This window comes from Bemisia tabaci, chromosome 1 (genome assembly GCF_918797505.1).
Source record: "Bemisia tabaci chromosome 1, PGI_BMITA_v3".
NCBI classification, from domain to species: Eukaryota; Metazoa; Arthropoda; class Insecta; order Hemiptera; family Aleyrodidae; genus Bemisia; species Bemisia tabaci.
Genome location: NC_092793.1, coordinates 17773610 through 17788839, shown reverse-complemented (window position 1 = coordinate 17788839; position 15230 = coordinate 17773610). Strand labels below are relative to the sequence as shown.

Genomic DNA, 15230 nt, shown 5'->3' with positions numbered 1-15230 from the left:
TTATTGCAGACAGAATAATTGTAAATTTCCGACAATTTGAATTTTTTGGGAAAAATGTTATGAAAAAAGTATCATTACTTAGAGGTTTGCTTAAGGCTTACAAAATTGCCGTTCTCATGATTGTCCAATTTATCGCGATTCCTTTGTGCCACTATTTCAATGCTAATTTTTCCAACTATATGAGCTAGGCTTAGTGTTAGTACCAAAATTTTCATCAGGGCACACAACTGGACAAAATAAAAACAAACTTTTTATTTGAAAAATTTAATTAAGAAAAAAGAGAGAGTTCTGTGCATCAATAAAATAAAAATAAGACATTAATCTAAAAGAACTGAATCTTACACTAAAGGCTTCAGTCTCAGAATATAACATTTAATATACGTTAAGCTTTTTTGTGTGCAAACACTTTTGCACTTATCTTCAATAAATCAACTCTCCACATCAAAAATTTTGGAGATTTAATTTGACAAAAAAATGCATAAACACTTGCGGCAAATATTGTCTTTCAATTTCAAACCAATGCAAGACAAATTTTATACATGAGATTAAGTAAATGTTACAGAAGATGATTTTCGATACTTAGCAGTTCCGTTCCTGATCGCCTGTTTTCCCAATTGCATCCGGATTTGCCAAAGGGTCTAGCTCAGCAAATAGGTCATACCATGGTTTCTTATTCTGCAACCAAATTGAAGTACAGTTAGTTCTGTTTTTGTACAGTTTATTGGAAATGTCAATAATGTTCTGCTAAATGAAAATCCTTGGCCCTTCAACAAGGAAAAGACTTTTCCCTGTTCCATCTACACTCACTTACACTTCAGTCATGGTTGGTTCCTTCATCTCAAAGATTTTTCGCGAAGACTTTAAATTTCCTGGAGAATAAAAACAGGAAGTATGGGAAATTAGAGGCTTTAAGGGACTTAGACAAAATGTAAAGTTTCTAACAAAATTTTAAGGTCTGGTATAAAAATCCTTTGTAGGGATTATTTTAGCAATTTTATATGAAATAGAGACATACCTGATCAAAAGATGCGTTCGATGGTTTGCTTGCTGCTGCCTCTTTACCTAGAGAGGAATAGAAAAAGATATGTGACTAAAAAAGTATTGAGGAATCTAAACCTGTTCCGATTGAGACATAACAACCGTGCTTACAAGAAGAATGAGCTCTTAATGGAACAAAACAAGCCTCAAAACAATTTCTCCGTGCATTTCATATTTCTCCAGGATCAATGTGGAGAAACATCCAATTAAGACTGATGAATTGAAACTCTAACTTTTATTTAAATTTGAGGTTCCAAAAAATGCAGCACCATGAGTTTAAAAGAGGCAGGGAAAGTTTGGGGGACCTTTGCCTTCTTTTCAAAATATTGGGCATTATTTTGAGTTATCTGGCGTGTTTTTAAACTTTCAGACAATCTTACAACTGAAGAAATTACGGAACTTTACCTTGAGAACCAGCAAAATCTAGGGAGAGGAAATGTTCAAAACCCTTTTTTAATTTATAGACAATATATATTTTACCTTTTTCAGAGGATGGAGGCAAGGAAGAAAACAGACTTTGATTACTAGCTTGCATTAGCTGTGATGGTAGAAACAGAGAGGATGCTGTGTTTTGTTTTGAGGTTGACATATTTGAGAACAAATTGGTGAGGAGAGTTGTGGAGTCTGTTTCTGAGAGTTTGTCTGATTGTTCAGTTGCTTCTTCAGTTGATATCAGGTCAGCGATACCACTCGTAAACTGGGATTCTTGGAGCTGGTTTGATGTATCTTTGCTTAGGTCCGCTTTTAGTAATTCTTTCTCTGTTTTCGGTGTAGATTGATCTGGACTTCTTTTCTGATCAGCCATCAGATCTTCAAACTCGAGCAGTCTGAAAATTTAAGACAGGAGTTATGTTTTTTATCCAAGTAAGCATTTTTTTCAAACTTGCAAAAATAAATAAATTTAATGGAAATGTTTAAATTTGACCGCAAAATATATGTACATTTACTTACAACTGCCACCAAGTGTTACTTTCTGAAAACATTTGAACACCTAAAGATATTTATCCATAAATGTTTTTAAAAAAACGTGTTTTTGAGTTAAAATAATAGATGTTGCGAGTTGAAAAATCAGAGGTCATGCTTGGTTAATGGTTTTCTTTTTTTAAACAATTTTTGGTTTACGTAATTGGTTTTAAAAATTCATGTCAAGTTTCAGATTTTACAATTCGTTTCATGCATGCTTTGGAATGCTTCAGTGTCCATTTCACAATAAAATATAAAAATGATTTGATCTCAAAGTTTCGGTCTTTTGTAACTGATGATAATGAGGCCTTCAAAAATCCATAAAGAAATAAGAGCCGTTTCAGAATATGGTGAGGGGACTTTCGGAGGTAAGTAAATAAACGCTTACTTTTCATCATCTTTCTCTGGTTCAACTGATGCAGCATTCAATTCAGCTAACTCTTTAACAACACAAAAATCGTAATGCTGGTGACCTGTTGGAAAGAGAAGAAACAAATAATTAAGTTCAATGTGAATGTTCCTGCATGCTAGCCTTGGAAAGCATACTGTGGTATAAGCAGGAGTATTTACTCGGGAGCGTAGTTTAATCCTTTTGTCAACAGAGCAAGAAAATGTGGATTTTATAGAATATATAGATAGTTTATATTCTTAAAATAGTATATCCTTGAGACCTGGCGAAACGTTAATCTATGACCAAAATCAACAGAGACACCGCTCCCTGAATCGCAGGATGGATGTTCGCATCAACTGCCGCAGTGCTCACTTGGGTTTTTTTCCACTTTTGTTTTATCATAGATAGAAATAAAGCAAACAACAAGTATTGTCACTTGCCGTCCTTCATAAAAAGCTCAGTTATTGAGCCATAATTCTTAAAACCAGCGCATTTGTAGAAGCCCAAGAATTCAAAATGTATGGAATCATAGGCTTCTGTATTACGAGTCCCACTTGACAAGGTAAAAAAAAATTTGGATAATATATATATATGAGTCGCTTTTACAGCGCTCTTTGGCGCTTTACGACGCCTAATCGCCACAAAGCTTGGTCTTCCCACAGGTCATCAGGGAGTTGACAGTCTCTCATCTCATTTAACACCCCCTGTCGCCAACCTCTCACTGGGCGTCCCCTACGTCTCCTCCCAGGAGGAACCCAATCAAGCATCTTTTTTGGCAGCCTCTCTTCCGTCATCCTATTGACATGACCATACCAAACAAGTTGTTTGGTCATGACGTCGAACACGATGTCATTTTCGACTTCCATTATCTGACGCACTCTATCATTACGGACCCGATCTCTCCTAGAAATTCCTGCCGACCTTCTCCAGAAATCCATCTCCGTTGCTCTTAGCATATCCTGTGTCCGTTTCTTCAGCTGCCAAACTTCACATCCGTATGTTAATATACTTTTAACTACAGCGTTGTATATCCTCCTCTTGTTATCTTTGGAAATCCGCTGATCCCAGAGGATTCCATTTAACATCGCTATAGCCTTCCTTGCTAAGGTGTTCCTTTCCCTTGTTCCCCCTTCTGTCGGTTCTGCCTGTTCGGTCGGTGTTTCCCCTTTGTTCTTGAAACTCTGTTCACTCTGTGCTTTGCTGATGACCAGGTGGTGGTTGCTCAAGACCAAGATGACGCGGAGTACATGATGCGCAAGTTAGTAGAAGAGTATCGGAAGTGGGGTTTGGAAGTCAGCATATCCAAATCTGAGAAGATGACTTTTGGCGGTGATCAGCAAAGCATTGAGTTGGAAGATGGGCAGCAGATCAAAGGCTGCGAGCACTTTAAGTACTTGGGAGTGCGGTTGACCCAGGATGGAAGGACGGATCAAGCTATCAGGGAAAATTTGGATAATCCGCTTCTTAAATTTCAAGTGATATTTTGAATAATCGAGCATTTTTTCTAATTGTTGGTAGTTTTACCTATAGTTTAGATTGGAAAATTTGAAGGCTTATTTTTCAAGAATTTGCAATTGTTGGGAGAAAAAACATTTTTTGCCCTCCTGCAACAGTAGTCTAATGATCAAACTTGTCTTGTCGTCGCATCAGCTAGTAATGGCGGTTTTGGAGGGAAACTCTATTTAATTTTCCTGAAAAAATGTTTATGATCTAATAATCATGCTCACAGTAATATGCCTCTAAAATCACTGTTTGCCATAAAAATGTATCCTAATTCTGAACTGACCAGAAAATCGAGATAATTTTTTTATCGTTTATGCCAGAAAAATGTAATTTCAAAATGAATAATTGATTTGAAATTGCCATCCCTAGAACTGGCAGTTCATTTAAAATTAAAAGGCTCACCTTTAAAGCTATCTGCAATGGTTGAAAAAGTGTTGACAGATTTCTCAGTGAACTGAAGAAGAGAACTTTGATACAGTATAAGCGCATGTGAAAACATGTTACATCTAGCAGCTGCCAAGAGATCGATCTTCTGCAAACAGTCCAGCTTCATGCGATCAAATCTCATTTTACTTCTCTTCACATGTTCTTGAACCTGATATTAATAAACAAACTTATGAGGTTCGATGGCTATTTTTACAAAACTAATGTGGCTCAGTCAGAGGAAAGGAGTTTTGAAGTGAAGACTGAAAATTTTAAGAAGAATAAAGAAAAAAATGCAAATCTTGTCAAAATTATCTGGGTACTTCTTACTTTATTTTGACTTACCTTTTTTCTGTATTGATGTTAAAAACTTTTTACATATTGTCTTCAAGAGCACTGGGACAAAATTTCGAGTTATGGTTCGTGTTAGTGAATAATGAGTGTTGCTTGCAAGAGATACAGCCAACTTGGTAGACCTTAAAAGTCAATAGGTATCGTACAAAAATCGTGTTAAGCATACCAAAAATATCTAAAATCCACTCGGAATTTAGCAATGTTTAAGACTGTCTCAAGCGTTTTCCAATTTAATCATTTGCAGGCACTTCTCTCTTAGTTTCCGGTAATGAGACTTGCTCACAGAGCGATTCAAAAAACCTGTTTTGCTCTATAATTTAGTACCTATCATAAGAGTATCACATAACCAGTCTGCTATCCCATCCACTTTGCAGCCAAATACAGCACGCAGGCGGCAGCCAACAGGCTGAAGTGGCAGTCCCATGAATATTAAAAAAAGTTACCTTTTTAAATTTTTCAAGTTGCTTGTAAGTATCTGGATCTAGTTCTTGGGAAATGTTTTTCATCCAACTCAGGGATGCCCTGTACTCGGTGCGAACTTTCTCCATAGCCTGAATATTCAGTAAAGTATCTTCGATTGCTCTCTGCCTGAAAGTGTCCACTTCCTAGGATTCAAGACAAAACCCATCAAATACATAACATTTTTCAACGATAAGTGTTTCATGGATGGTGAAACTGAGAACATACAGACCTCTTCTCATTGAAGTTTTTAGAGATATTTTCATATTTATTACAAATCCATGGCGAAAATCAGGATTTTTCATTGCAGTTTTTCAATATTTTCCTTCCAATTTTCTTCGGTTTTTTGAAAAAAAAAATAAGACAACCTTTTAAATTATTGCTGTAAGTGTTCACAATATATTTTTCAAACAGAAAAATGATTTGTAGAAATGTCCACAAGATTTCATTGATTATGTTCCCCATTGTGAAAAAAATAAAAGTAAAAAATAAAAATATAATTGAATAATATATATATCTATAATATCATTTGAAAAATTAAATACTAAGCATGCTGATGAAGATTAATACAATAAAGTGAAAAGAAGACAGAGGATATTACTGAAAAATTTAGACCGGGAAGAATCCAGATTTTTACTTGTTTATTCTGCAAGTTTCTTGCGTAACTTTCATTAAGTTACCTAATAAAAATTGAGTTGCCCGTTTTATTTTACAACGGCTATACTGTCATGCTAGGACAAAATGCTGTGTAAACATTTAAATGTTGCGAAATTTTCTCTCATAAAAAAATTGTTTTGGAAGAAAGTTATGTATATTTTTTCTTGAAATATTCAGAGAGGTACTTTAGATAAAATTAAAAAGAAAATTTTCTAAAAAATTGAAAGAAAAATATTCAGAATTTTCCCATTACATTAGTTTTTTATAAAAAAAAAATAGGGCAACGTCTGAAAGCTCATACAGCGTTTTTCCTCAACACGGCAGTAAATTAGCTCATAGTGATGATCATAAGGATCAAAAGGTTACAGAAAAAAGAGGGAAAGCTAAGGCTAAAAGCGTATACTCAACAGCACCACAAGTATATGTAGACAGTTTGGTTGCATCTTAAAATAGATAAGTAGGATAGTTTGGTTACACCGAGTAATTTTGACTGTGATAAATTCACTGACGTTAAACTAAGTCAGCGAACATTGTCAAGCAATGTGTGGAGGTAGTAGCACTATGTATATATGGGTTTGTGTTGGTAGCCGAGTGCTAGAAATAATGCAAAAAAATGTTTTCAAAAAACACTTACATTTTATTAATAAAGTACCGAAGCTTTTCGAGGCGGACGCCTCATCGTCAGGGTAACAACAAAATTAATATCACAAAGGCCGTTGCCATACTTAAAATTCAAACTAGGTAACAAGTGATAACAAGCTATTATATCAGTCTTATCAGCCTATCAGACGTTAAACTGCCGATAAGAGTTTAGTTCCGTTAACTGAACTTGACTCTTTCACAAGCTCATTCGGGATTTCATTTTCCCGGCAAAAGTGAACAATGAGTAGATGAAGCGAAGCAGCATTGTTTCAAACTTAGGTAATTAGAACATTGAGATGGGTATTAGCTTTTAGGACAAACCTGGAACAATCTAAGTAAAGGCATGCGAAGATTAATTCTTTGTTGTCCTGAGTAAGAAAGGGCTTTGCCAACACAATTCATCATTTCTCCCGCACGAGTCTTATCGTTTTTCCCAGATTCTTTTAAAAACCTGCCCATTGCATTTTCCTCTTGGGCCAGGGCTGGAGAGGAAAGGCATGCGTAAAAAGATAAGTTGGTTAGAAGTTAGTACAACATAAAAGGAAAACCGTTATGAATTGCATGGTGCATGCAGCATTTCATATTGCCAGTATGATGAAAACCAAGTTAGAGTGTTGATTTATTTATTCGATTACTGGAGTGAAATTCTTGAAAAAAAGACTGATTAATGATATCTGGTTACATTTATAACAGACCGCAATATAAACAAGCTCTAAATTAGAATAAAAAGTCGCATTGTTTCCTAGAAAACGATTCACTTAATGAGAAGTTAAGTTTTGGGAACTTCTGAATTCTATTACTTAGCAAGTTCTATTAACAAGTACTTTTATCACAGACCAAGTGGAAGTTAGAATATGTACATAAATGAAACCATTTGTATTTTTGCCATCTGGCCATTGTTAATTGTTGTAAATATGTGCTTATATCTTGTTCAAGAGTTGATTTCCTGACTTCTCGTTGTGTAAATCTTTTCCCTTGTGAAATTTTGGAGAGAGAACATCTTGTGTAGTGCTTAAACTCATGCCTCCTCTAAAGGCCAATTAAGCTTTTTTTCCTCTCTTTTTACTTGGAGAGATTAATCAAAGCAATATAGTTTAAAAAGCATTCCGATTGAAATAGTATTTCTGAACTTCAGAAACCTCCAAGTTCAAAAAAGGTTTGTTAAAAAATGAGAATTAGTATCAAACCATCACCTAAAGGAAACAAAAGGTTACACTAAACTGGAAAAAGCAGGATGTTACGGCAAATATTTTTACCTAAAAGGATTTGTCAATCAGAGGAACCAATTTGAAGACTTTGGATAAATTTTAGGATTACCTCCTGAAAATATAAGAAGTGGAAAGAATTGAAATAGAGTGGTAGAAGATTACTTTATCCAAGATTTCTAACAGCACAGAGAAAAGCTTTCAAGTTTTCATGATAGCAGCTACCTAAAATTTTCTGGATCTCTGATAAGAGTCACATTAAAAGAAATTGAGAGTGGAGGGAAAAAGGAAACTTACTGCAAATTCTTTCCTGATACTTCTCGATTATGTTCAGGAGATCTGCACAGCTTTCTTGGATGGATTTGAATAACTCAAGTTTAGCATCAAGTTCCGCATCCGAGGAAACGATGCACTCATCTTCCTTCTTCCCAAGTTTCCTGAAGACAGTTTGTTTCGTAACCCAATACTGGTGTTGCATTTTGGAAATTGTAGAATCTTGTGACGTCAGGCCATGTGTTTCAGACCAGTGGTTGGTTGTGTTTTGTTGCCTGTTAATAATAAAAAGAAAACTGAGTAAGCAGTAAGCAAAACTAAGTTTCAAGGTGAAATTGAGATAGTTAGAACTAGAGAAAGAAAAGATACCGACAAAAGTCACATCAGAAAATGGCATCATGCAACAATGCAAGAAATATACGTTCTGGCCAGTGGGCTGAATGATGACTGATGCATTCAGGTTGTTGATGTTACTTTCGTCATATCTTTCCTTTCCCCAATCTACAAAACTTTAAATTTTGACAGTAAAAATGTTGGATGATACCTTTCTACGAGTAATAACTATAGACAGCAGTGCCCACTGCAATTGCTCAGTGCAGGCTTTACTCCAAACAAAAAAATTCTCTGACCCATGACAAAGTTTCCTTCCTTTCTCCCAACTTCCCAGGTTTCTCTGAAGCTCTCCAACTCTTCCAGATTGTCCTCGACGGCCGTTACTTTCGAAATACTGAATCTCTTTTATCACTGAATCCAAGGTAGGCAAATGCTTACAGGAAGTACACTTTTCTATTTGTAAACTCTGAGGCACAACTGAGGATGTGGACCATTCGTGACCTCATCCATGCTCTAAATGGTGGTGTGCTGCGGCATATAAGGTGTTAGGTTAAGTTCTAATATAGAATGATAGCTATGATACTTGTTTAGCGGTCTTTAATTAAACAATGATTAGATGATAGCTGAGGAACCAAAACTAATTTCATGAGAGTAAGCTGCATTTACGCAAACTATAGCATATGTTGATGAATCCGTAAATTTTAACAGGAAAACACACCTCAATATTGTTTGGATAATGAACTAGTGAAATATTTATTCAACTTACCAGGAAGATCTAGAAGAACTCATGATTATGTGAAATAACACCTTAAGAACACCTGGGACTTGACAGTAACTCGAAAATTAATTTAAGGCTTAACCACAGTTGTCTTTGACATTAAGTAATAAGTTGGCACTACGAAACCCGCAGATGTGCTTGTGAAGACAGTGTCCTACTCTGAATTTACAGTTCGTCGAGGAGACAAATACTGCTGCTGATAAAATATAAAGAGTAAGATTGGACAGTATTGGCCTGGAATACACATTTACCCAACTGTAAAACTGATGGTGGTAACGCCACGATAGGAAATTTACAAAGAAAACTGATCGTGCACGCGAGCCGCGTTTTTACTTGGTAAAGGGGAAAGCCAAATTTCCACACATGCGAAGTTCATACTTTTCAACAAATAGAGTATTTTCCTCAGCTGACAACTGTCAAAATGAAGAACACTGATAAATTACTTTTGACGATTGACAACGAAAGAGAAATAAGTGAAGTACATGATTAAAAAATGGAGTGATAATTGATAAGGATCAAATTTGGAACGTAAACATTGCGGTTAGGGGGGGGGGGGGGGGATTTGTAACGATCGTAGCGCCAGAAAGGCGACTGGTGGTGACAAAATGCAACTGCTCACAAGAGATAAAAAACTGGGATCAATATGGCGACGCAATGTTTACATTTGGTCACTTGGCTCATTGGCTGATCTTCCATCTTCTTTGAATTTCTTTTGGGTCCGTTCTACACACAACTTATTAATGGAGTTTAATTTTAAAATTGCCTGCTTTCAACAGAGCATACCTATTGTTAATACTTCGCTTTCATAAATATGTGTTTGGAATGTCATCGATAAGTTTCCGTATTCGTGATTTTGACTGTGACTTGACCTGAACTGGTAAGATTCTTCTCTGTTTCTGTTGTACTTGCACTAGCTACCTCTCCGCCTTAGATTGATCCTGTCCTGTCATCTCTTATCGGAATTTTAATTTACAGCATTTTGAGAAGCGCTTCTAGGATTCTGGGAAGCTAACTATATTCGTAATTCTAGGAAGTGGCCTAAGAATACTAAAGCTTCCTCTATCACCAAAGTCATTGGAATAATTTGAGACTTATATGATAGTGTCTTTGTCCCAGTAAAGTATCACAAGCACAACTTGTGTTGAAATTGAGTGATTATCTCTCTAGAAGAACGATTGGAGGATAAAAATTATGCAGATAAGAATAAAAGAACTGTTAAAATGTAGAGCAAAGACATAACGAAAGGGAATGAAACTCATGCCCCAAACCTATAATGTGTCAGCAAATAATTTGTTGATGTATCTTGCCAGGCTCATATTGAGCTTTATTTACCCATTGTCAAGCTGTCAAATTACTTCACATAACAATTTTAATTTATGTTTTTATTTCTCAAGGAACATACTATTCTAATATAGAATTGGTTCTGTTGATGGTTTGATCTTGATTTTTAATTGGACGAAAAAACCAAGTTTTAGTTCCTTCTAGCCTGAGAGAGTTTTACAAGAGAATGGCTTGTCCAACTCATTACTCAATCCTTTATTTTACTTTCCAAATTTTCTAAATTGTTAAACCATGTTCTCTTTTTGCAGGTAATGGCAGACAGTGGAGGAGGAGGATCTGCTTCGTCAAGTCGCGATGGTGATGACTCTCAAGACCCTCCTCAAAAAAAAGCCCGCTATTCGTGGGAAATCCAAGGTAATACCAACTTGAAGACTGACAAAACTGTTTCCTCAGAGAACTCATCAAGAAGTCATAGAGAAGCACCCTGCACCTCTGACCATGGAGCCTCCCATGGCTGTCTCAATGTTGGGAGACTCGTCACCTCAAGCAATTATCCTGTATTCAAGTGGCAGACACGACAAATAGCAAAAGCAGTCGTTGACAACACAATTAACAAAGTGATTGAGGACATGGGATTCGTCCCATTTGCCCAAGACTTCAATGATATGTTTCCAATGAATCAACAAGATGAGCACGTAGAAGATGAGGCAGTTCTAATGGCAATTCATAGACACGGTCTTCAGCAAAAGGACTGGATGAGCTCAAGTTCTCACACCCCTGAAAAACTGTCCACTGCGCAAGATACAGGGCTTGCACAACTGAAGAGCTGGTATGAATTTGAAAATGATGAAAATACTGTAGCAGCCAACAGTTGGCGAATAAATGAACTAGCCTCAGCTCAAGGATCTTCCAATATCTCTATCATGGAACCACGTGCTACGCAACCAACTTTATCTTACCCAGATAGACCGTCGGAAAATCAAACCCAAAGCGTGTGTGACAAAAGCGTTGGTAATGCTTCAGATAAAAATGTACTGGAGCATGATTTCCTGGCGCAAGCTGTCGCTGTGGCAATTCAGAAGAAGGGTCTTAGCACTTATCTTGCAAATGAAAATAGGTGAATTGGAGCTTCTTTCACCTATCATTTTTTGGTGCGTTTGGCGCATCATGTTCTAAACCATTCACCTATTGAGATCAGGGGATTTTGTACCACTTCAGTTTCTTTTGGTCCTATGCACAGAAGAATTATTTTTCGTTGCATGAGTGGTACAGGCACACCCTCTCTTTCTTGTTGGCAATAACCATATAAAATGTTAACTTTCACTGGCAAAGACCCATATGCTTTGGCCTCTCTTTTTGTCAAACTCATGATATAGAATCAAAATTCTACATGTCTTAAAATGAATCCCTCTTGAAAGCTGTTAGCATCCGTCATTCAGAGTTGAAAATCTTCTAAGAAGCAGAGACAAGAAAGCAAGAGGTAACTGCTCCCACCAGTCTGGTTGTTTTGGCGAAACTGGATGATTAATGTGGTGCTGATTATAGGTGACAGTTCCCCTTCTTAAAATTTTTGACTTGCTGCCAATTTTTTTCCTTCTGCAAGAACTTTCTAGCATTTTCAGGCCTTTTCGTGGTTATGCCTAATGATTTTTTAGGCTAACTTTTTCAATTGAATCAGGTATATTATCCTCATAGGAAAGAGTGGAAAAAATACACATATGGACTCTTGTAATAGAGCTAGCAAAATAAAATAAGCACTTCCATGGGGCATAAGGGATCTTAAAATCAACGTCTCTTTTCAATGTAATCTGTCCCAGCTTTTATTCCTGATTACCTCTTTATGTATTTTCACTAGTGTTCCGCACCTCCATTCTGTTAGCCCCTCAAAACTGCTAGTTGTCCTTTTAAGTGAAAGGTACTGCTATGGGCCTTTGTTTTAATTCAGTGATTGAACAGTATTCTAAAAAAATTAATTGATGATATAAAGAAATTATTTAATCCCTGCCAGCAATTAGCTTTTAAGTTTAAATCAAAGTTTTGAAAAAATATTGATCTTTTAACATTCTCTGAATACCTCATGATCAATTCTATTATTAATTCAATTTTAAAGCGCCTTATGTTTATTTAAACTGCCAGAAACCAATTATAACTAGTAGATCAAAACTCTATAGATGGGTCTGAATGTTACTGCATAAATATTTGTAAGTGCCCCTTTTCTCACAAAAAGTTCCTATTTGAAAAAGAAAGAACTGTAAATAATTTTTATTTGTTTTAATGTACGTATGTATCTAATTTATAACAATTGACTCTTTATAAAAAGAGAAAATGTAATGCATCATCATTAGATTAGTGTGTTTTATGATTCTGTAGTATACCAAAATATTTTTTCGCTCAGAATAGAGCTCTTGTTGGAAAAGTAAGAAGTTGAATTAAAAAGCTAGCCAGTATTCTAAACCAGAGAAAACACTTGAATATGTAAGATTATCAATGCCAATTCAATGTAATGCTCATTCATTTAACAGCTTCAAGAAAGAAGGAGATTTATCCAGATACATTCCGAAGTTAGTTTAGGGGTAGATTTTGCATATCCCTTTTTAATTTTTTTTAGGGGAGCCTTCATTGCTTCAGATAAACTTTTTGAGTTTTTATCTCATCAATTTAAACAAATTATTACTGTGCAATTTTCTCTTTATGTTATTGTAAATCTCTTTTGAAAGCGAAAGCATAAAAAGTAAAGAGCCACAATGCCTAGAAGCATTCACGCTCTTGGGTATCTGTCTGTCTTTTATTTTTCATTGAAACATATCAGTCATTAATGTAATGGATGCAGGCACTCCGAAATTAATATCCATCTCTTCCTCACCTTGTCAAGAGAAGGAAATATTTATTCTTGTAAAAAATCTCCAAACAGGCCATGTCTCTCTTGTTTATGGAGAGTAATTTTTCACAAGAAAGAAAGAAAAATAGAATTTTTTTTGATAATTATAACAGTTGTATTCTCTGAACAGTAATGAGGTCAAATTTTACTCATCCTGCAAATCTAAATTTTTTAAAACAATTTTAAACAAATCTACTTGAATTTCTTGAAGCAGGTGCCAGAAGGGTTTTAATTCCTGCGTTTCTGACTAGACTTTTTTTCTCCTTTTTCTTAATTTTTTTGTTTGTTTTTGTATAAATGGAAATTTTCTTTACTACCTGGTGTCTGTAAGCGCTTTTGTATCTAGCAGTTGCTGCTCCCATCTCATGCTTGCTTTGCATCTATAATACTTGGGTAATAGTCAAGTTTTGAACTGTTATTTTATTTAAGTTTTCAAAATAGTGCTTTGCAAGTATTGTATTTTATACCCTAAAATTTCCAAGTTATCTTTTCTGTTTGTTTTCTCATACATTTACCCGTATTTTTTACAACCAATTAAAAATTTTGTTTCTTTTTGAATGCTAAGAAAGAGGTTGAGGATGTTTTCATTAATGTACCCACCTATCAACAGAGAACCTTAATTATCAGCTTGTAGGTCATGATCACTGTGTACCTTGTGAATAAATTATGGAAGTCAAAAAATGTGTACCCTTGATTGCAGCCTCGTATATTTCCGCTAATGTTTTATTTTTTGAAAAGGAATAACTAACTGATAGCTTTTCTTAAAATTTTGTGAGTATTTCACTCACTTGAGTTAGTCTTAAAATAATTTCTCTGCTGTAGTGAAATCGAAGGAAAGAACAGGTGGCTTAAACTACCTAGCACTCAACCAATTCTTTAGTTTCATGGCTTTCTGTCATTTTCTGTATATCTCTTCCTTGTGATTTAAAAATGTTTTATAAGTGTGTAAGTATTTTGTCCTACTCATTCTAAGTATGCAATATTACTGTCAAACTTTTTACCCCTAATTTATATGTAAACATATGAGTTACACAGTAGCAGTAAATATACAATTATAAAAATCTAAATATTTGGTCCCTTAATTTTTTCCTTAGCTGGATGTACAATTGTATACTCCATGATGAATGGGATGATGATGCTTTATTATACACGGAACAGGCCTTGAGAGTTCATCGGAAAATTATATGAATCAAAAACTGCTGTTTAAAACAGGATGCCTACCCTAGTAGACTCAAAGAATGATTTATGAAGTTTAATTATTCCTTTGGTTTGACCATAAGCCAACTATCATTTTTTCTTTTCTCTTCTATCTCATTCAGAAGATTCATTCAAAATATTTTCAGAAAAACTGCTGAGGCCCAAGTGTAACAGTCACCTCAAGCAGGTGTCAACACCATCTGCGTCATCTGTAATTTTACAAGGAATGAACCCAGTTCATCAAGTATAAGTGAAGTTGGGATGAAGCTCATCATTAGACCTTAGAAAAAACATAAAAGGAGGTTTCTGATAATTTAACCTCCTTCCCCCCTTTCACACTCTTCTATGAAGTATTAAATATTGATTACTTACTTGTAAGTTCTTAAAATTACCTTTACTAAAGCATTTTTATTTAGACGCCCATCTCTTTTCATGCAATTTGCTCCGAATAAGCTTTCTCTCGGTTTTTTCACTTCGCTCCGAATGAGCTTTCTCTCTGTTTTTCCACAATCCTTGCCCATGAACTAGTTTTTAGGTTTTCAACAAACTGTCTTCATGAAGTTTCAGGTTCTCACGAAATAGAGTGATTAATTCGTATTTCCCGCTTGTCAACAAGTCAGTGAGGCACGCATAACTTCAAAATCTCGGTTTCGAATTTTTATCCTTTTCCTCTCTAGAGTTCAACTAAATCTTTGTCACGAGGGTATTAAAATTAAATAACAATCAGATACTGAGATTCATTGGTCACTGACCTTAGTCAAAATTTAATGTTCGTAAAATAATTAACTTGTCACAAAATATTTTATTTTCAGAGGTTGACAATGCTGCAAGGATCCATTGTTTACAACGTAAACC

The 15230-nt window shown here is 35.3% G+C and overlaps 2 protein-coding genes across 2 annotated transcripts; one reads left to right on the top strand and one right to left on the bottom strand.

The window, feature by feature from the left end:
- Nucleotides 1-248: 248 nt before the first annotated feature.
- On the bottom strand, nt 249-9544 carry ICA69 (islet cell autoantigen 1-like protein). Its single transcript, XM_019046918.2, has 9 exons — nt 9008-9544; nt 7933-8183; nt 6752-6912; nt 5116-5277; nt 4298-4490; nt 2390-2474; nt 1519-1865; nt 1016-1062; nt 249-675 (listed from the first exon to the last, which is right to left on the bottom strand). The coding sequence occupies exons 1-9, from the start codon at nt 9028-9030 to the stop codon at nt 580-582; spliced, it is 1365 nt and encodes a 454-aa protein (XP_018902463.2). The 5' UTR covers nt 9031-9544; the 3' UTR covers nt 249-579.
- A 125-nt stretch (nt 9545-9669) lies between these two features.
- Nucleotides 9670-14245, top strand: LOC109034010 (uncharacterized). The gene is made up of 2 exons (XM_019046917.2): nt 9670-9896; nt 10609-14245. Exon 2 carries the CDS (start codon nt 10612-10614, stop codon nt 11419-11421), a length of 810 nt encoding a protein of 269 aa, XP_018902462.2. The 5' UTR covers nt 9670-9896; nt 10609-10611; the 3' UTR covers nt 11422-14245.
- Nucleotides 14246-15230: the final 985 nt, after the last annotated feature.

Bases quoted from the DNA above. Each gene is read 5' to 3' on its own strand.
- LOC109034010 (XM_019046917.2), top strand. From the start codon at position 10,612: ATGGCAGACAGTGGAGGAGGAGGATCTGCTTCGTCAAGTCGCGATGGT.
- ICA69 (XM_019046918.2), bottom strand. From the start codon at position 9,030: ATGAGTTCTTCTAGATCTTCCTG. The intron at 5,278-6,751 runs GTTTGTCCTAAA...CTTGAATCCTAG, and splicing joins CTTTACTTAGATTGTTCCAG to GAAGTGGACACTTTCAGGCA. The intron at 4,491-5,115 runs GTAACTTTTTTT...TATTAATATCAG, and splicing joins AACTTGAAAAATTTAAAAAG to GTTCAAGAACATGTGAAGAG.